The sequence below is a fragment of the Pinus tabuliformis genome, chromosome 1_1, assembly GCF_031772625.1.
Source record: "Pinus tabuliformis cultivar Carrire ecotype Pingquan chromosome 1_1, CPIR1, whole genome shotgun sequence".
In the NCBI taxonomy this organism is placed as follows: Eukaryota; Viridiplantae; Streptophyta; class Pinopsida; order Pinales; family Pinaceae; genus Pinus; species Pinus tabuliformis.
In genome coordinates, this window is record NC_142297.1 from 125,242,421 (window position 1) to 125,246,880 (window position 4,460).

The 4,460-nt window shown below is 29.8% G+C and overlaps 1 protein-coding gene across 1 annotated transcript; it reads left to right on the forward strand.

The window, feature by feature from the left end:
• The first annotated feature begins 1,417 nt into the window (after positions 1 to 1,417).
• On the forward strand, positions 1,418 to 3,407 carry LOC149211965 (uncharacterized). Its single transcript, XM_089390515.1, has 2 exons — positions 1,418 to 1,778; positions 3,102 to 3,407. The coding sequence occupies exons 1-2, from the start codon at positions 1,657 to 1,659 to the stop codon at positions 3,307 to 3,309; spliced, it is 330 nt and encodes a 109-aa protein (XP_089246641.1). The 5' UTR covers positions 1,418 to 1,656; the 3' UTR covers positions 3,310 to 3,407.
• Positions 3,408 to 4,460: the final 1,053 nt, after the last annotated feature.

Below are 4,460 nucleotides of genomic sequence, written 5' to 3' on the forward strand. Positions count from 1 at the left end.
GTAAACTCCTCCAACATTGAAATTACTTAAATGTATATATGAATCACTATGAAACTAAGTTGATTTGTTTATATACACTATTTACAATTAATCTAAAAGCTTTTAACTTAATTAAATGGATAAGTCTAGATGTTTTCTATGTTTAGACTTTTCAGGCCGCAACACCAAAAATTAGTTATATAATTGTTATTTTGGAAATGTAATTTTTCATTATTCAAATTACATGTTTAAATGCATATTATTCAACACCACAAAAACCCTTATAACAATAATAAAACAAAATTGTAATTTTAACAATCAATATATACAATCCTAATAAAAAATTGTTATTTATTTCTTACTATAGAATAGTTTTTATATTATTAATATATTCTTTATTAATAATGGTTCTTAAGTCAAACTAGATGTTATATTCTAATTGCTAGTTAGCTTTTCTCTACATCTATTTATTTTGATGCATTCCTCATCTTGTCATGAAGATGAACCACATTGGTTGGTTCTATACACATGGATGAAATTTTCTCCTATATGATTTTGACCGAAAGCTTTTTTGTCAATACTAACAATCTTTAAATTTCTCACTGTATATTGAACAAAACTCATAAAAGGAATATATCCAAAAATGATTTAAAATGTAAACATTTAAATTAATCTTAACCAAGTAATTTACATGTTTTTTTCTTAATTACAAGGAAACCAAAACTTTGGCACATTTGGTTATAGCTAATCCAAATGTTACCTTCTTTGACAAGCGAATGTTCATGGTAATTACAATCAAATCAATTTAAAGATAATCAATTTTGAGAAGATTGATTGGAGTGTATTTATGAGGTGTATACAGATTGGTTTGTGTGAGATTTAGTTCCTACCAAGTCCCATGTTGATATTTCGTAAGAGTCTCATATTGACATCTCATAGAAAAAAGTTTCGGATGGGAACAATCTTCATAAAGAATTAAACTATCCCTATAGAAAATTAAACTATCTCAAAAAAATATCTAAACTTGATCGATCTTTATTCAATCTTGATAATAACATCCTACTTTCTTAATATAGATCCTAACATCGCACTAGTAAACCTAGACTCAACCTAATTTCTCAAATTAAAAAATAAATATCCCACTATGAACCTAGACTCAACCTAATTGCTCACATTAAAAAATAAATATTAAAATGTTAAACACCAAAATTATAAACAAGCACGTAAGTTAAGCTTCAATAAGTGCTAAGATAGACTTTCCCTGTCTACATTGACCAAGTCTACACAACAGAGGGTGAATTTGTCACATCATTGATATCGACCAGACGAATCGTCTGGCAGATATGAAACCGGCCACGCTTGCAATCTGTCTCTATTGACTCAGGCTCCAACGTTTTAAAAAATATGATTTGCAACATTTTTTCAAACTATTACGCAAACTGTGACCTAATATCTTATTTTCAGTTGGGGGTTAGACATCTCTTTTCTGAATTTAAGAAATAGTGAACTCTTGAACATCTGGCTCTTAGCGGATTTTGCCTATATTATCATATTGTCGTTATTGATGAGTTTTGGCAGTTTTGGATTGATGGGGCATGTCTAGGATTTCTTTCAGGTCTTTCTGAGTTGGGTTCGATCCAGAAGAGAGAGCTTTAAACATATTTTGCTCTGTGGAAGATGGCCATGACAGCCAGGAAAGAGGAAGAAGGGAAGGAGGAGGAGAAATTTGGAATAAGATTTATGGAAAAATATCCCTCACAGTCTCGTTTGGCTGAGCTTGGCATCCAGTCATGGCCTAAGTAAGTTTTTCTCTTATGCTTTCAAAATCTAAAAAGCTTTAGTGTTTTTAGTTTTCTGCCGGTGTCTCTGTATTGTTTTTAGGACTCTAAATTCCTTATGTTTTTTTTGTGGTGTCTCTGTATTGTTTTTGGGACTCTAAATTCCTTTTTTTTTTTTTAATCACTGCTGCAGAGAGATGCTAGTTATCAGGTTTCTTCATTGCGTACATAAAATAAAAAATTAACATAAACCCATTTAACCTTCAAAATATGCTAAGAGATTCTGATTATTGTGTTCATTTTTCACTTTATTTTTAAGGTTTAAAATTATCTTTAAATTTTTAACTTTCCATAAGCTCATCTATTTTGATCTTCTTAATTTTTTTGCTTTAAATCTATTTATTTTTTATTAATTAATAAATATGATGTTATAGGTTTAAATTTAAAAGGTGAAGTATGTACAATTTTATTAACTTCAGCAATCAAATTATTGTTAAAAGATATCAGTTTGAAGATATCAGTTTAAGTGATTTGATGAACAATTCATTTCTGGTGAGTTTAATTTTCAAGAAACATGTTATTTATTGTCAAAAAATATTAATTTGAGTAATTTAGTGAACAATTCATTTCCAATAAATTCAATTCTCACAAAACATATTGTTATTTACAGATGTGTAGCATTTATACAATAACTGTATCAAATGTAATAATAACAACTGTTTTTTATTTTTATTTTTGAAAGTTACCAATTTTCCAAACAATTATTGTTATAACTATATATATTTTGAAAGTTACCAATTTACCAAACAATTATTTTATTTTTTCATTTTTTTCTTCTTTTTTTCAGAGAAAAAAGCTTCATAGATTATATTAAGTCAATATAAAAACCATGATAGGATACAGATACAAAAAAAGAGCAGCTTGAGAAGCCACGAGTCAAAACCATCACTTGACGGAAACATGAAGAACAGATGTGCATAAAAGCACCTAGAACAGAAGACACATAGTTATATCAGAAAAAGACTGAGAGAAGAACAGGATGAACCATATACAAAACATCCAGAACCGGGCTCAGATTCAAAGCAATAAGGCACAAGAAAGCATATGCTGATAGAAGCCCGTTGAAACATATCCATCATATATACCGAGGACAAAAAAACGCCAAACAGTTATTGTTATAATTATACATAGTTAATTTCTATTTTTTTTCTCAAAAAATGTGTTATTAATTTCTACATGTTTTATATCGAATATGATGTAGTTGTGTAAATTCTACAGTGTTTATAGATTTGGTATGGTGAAAAATTTCAATGTGTAAAATGGGTGTGTTTTTTTTCTTGACAGGTGGGGCTGTCCCCCGGGCAAGTTTGCTCTGAAGTTTGATGCAGCAGAGACATGCTATCTTGTCAAGGGGAAGGTAACAGTTTATGTAAAGGGAACCTCTGATTACGTGGAGTTCGGTGCTGGAGACTTAGTGGTTATACCCAAGGGATTAAGCTGCATATGGGACGTTACTGTAGCTGTTGACAAGCATTACAAATTTGATAGCTGAGAGAATAATCCACCTTTGGATCTCTAAAATTAGAATAGTTGTAATTATGCTTGCTAACCTTGAAATTATTTTATCTGATAAATTATCTAGCTTGAACATGTGAGTCTTTATTTTTTTAAATGAAAATTTGTATATACTTTCACAGCTTCACTGATGCAGATCATCTGATGAATTTTACCAGCTTGGGTGAGCCCGATGTTATTTATTTTTATTGTAACTGAGGTTGAAACTTCTTATATAGTTCAACAACCTCTAGGATCCAGGGAACGATAAATGGAGTTAATTAATTCTTTTAGCAAACGCTTTTTTTTTAAAGCTGACTGCACACTTTCTCAATTTTGTTTAGTGGAAAATAATGAAAGGCTAACGCAGTGGACTTTCTAGAAGAATTAAAATAAGTTTTGGCTTCATTCATGAAGGATCTTAACAGGAGGATTTTACTTGGGTTATTGGGAAGGTAAAATTGAGTGGAAAGGTTTTAGGAACCTTGAATTCTTTTCTAGTCCTTATTCCAAATAAGGATAAACCAATTTTTTTTTTTTATGATTTTAGGTTAATCATTTTGTGGGATTGCAATTTTAAAATAATAGCAAAGATCTTGGATTTGAGTATTGAAAGGATAAAAATTTTTAAGCCATTTATATGAAGAGTTTGGTTTCCTATCAAGTGGTAGATGCGTGACGTAATTGGTATTTTCCTTAATTAAAAAAAAAAAAAAAACTAAAATGTCTATGTTATCTGACATATGTGTAAGATATGTGTTAGAATTTATTGATATTAATGTTTTGTTTTTGTATAAGGGGTTTAATATTTCTATGATTATATATAAATAATATGATGTTTTATCTTATCTTTAAGATTAATTTGCGGATACAATTCGTGCCTTTTCTTTTCTTTGACTAGGTGTAAAAGGCTTGATGAGGGTTACAAGGAAGTCAAAGCTTTTGGAATAATGCATGTGTTAAAATAAGTGTTTCTTGCCACTTAAGTGGATGTTATGTTTTTAGAAAAAAATCAAATTTATATATGAAATGGAAACGCTGATTTCTTACTAAAGGGTAAGGACTTGCATACATTTTTGTGGGTAGTAACACCTACTATGTTTGCACAATTACATTTTTACTGATCCCAGTGGATATTGGTGGCCACCC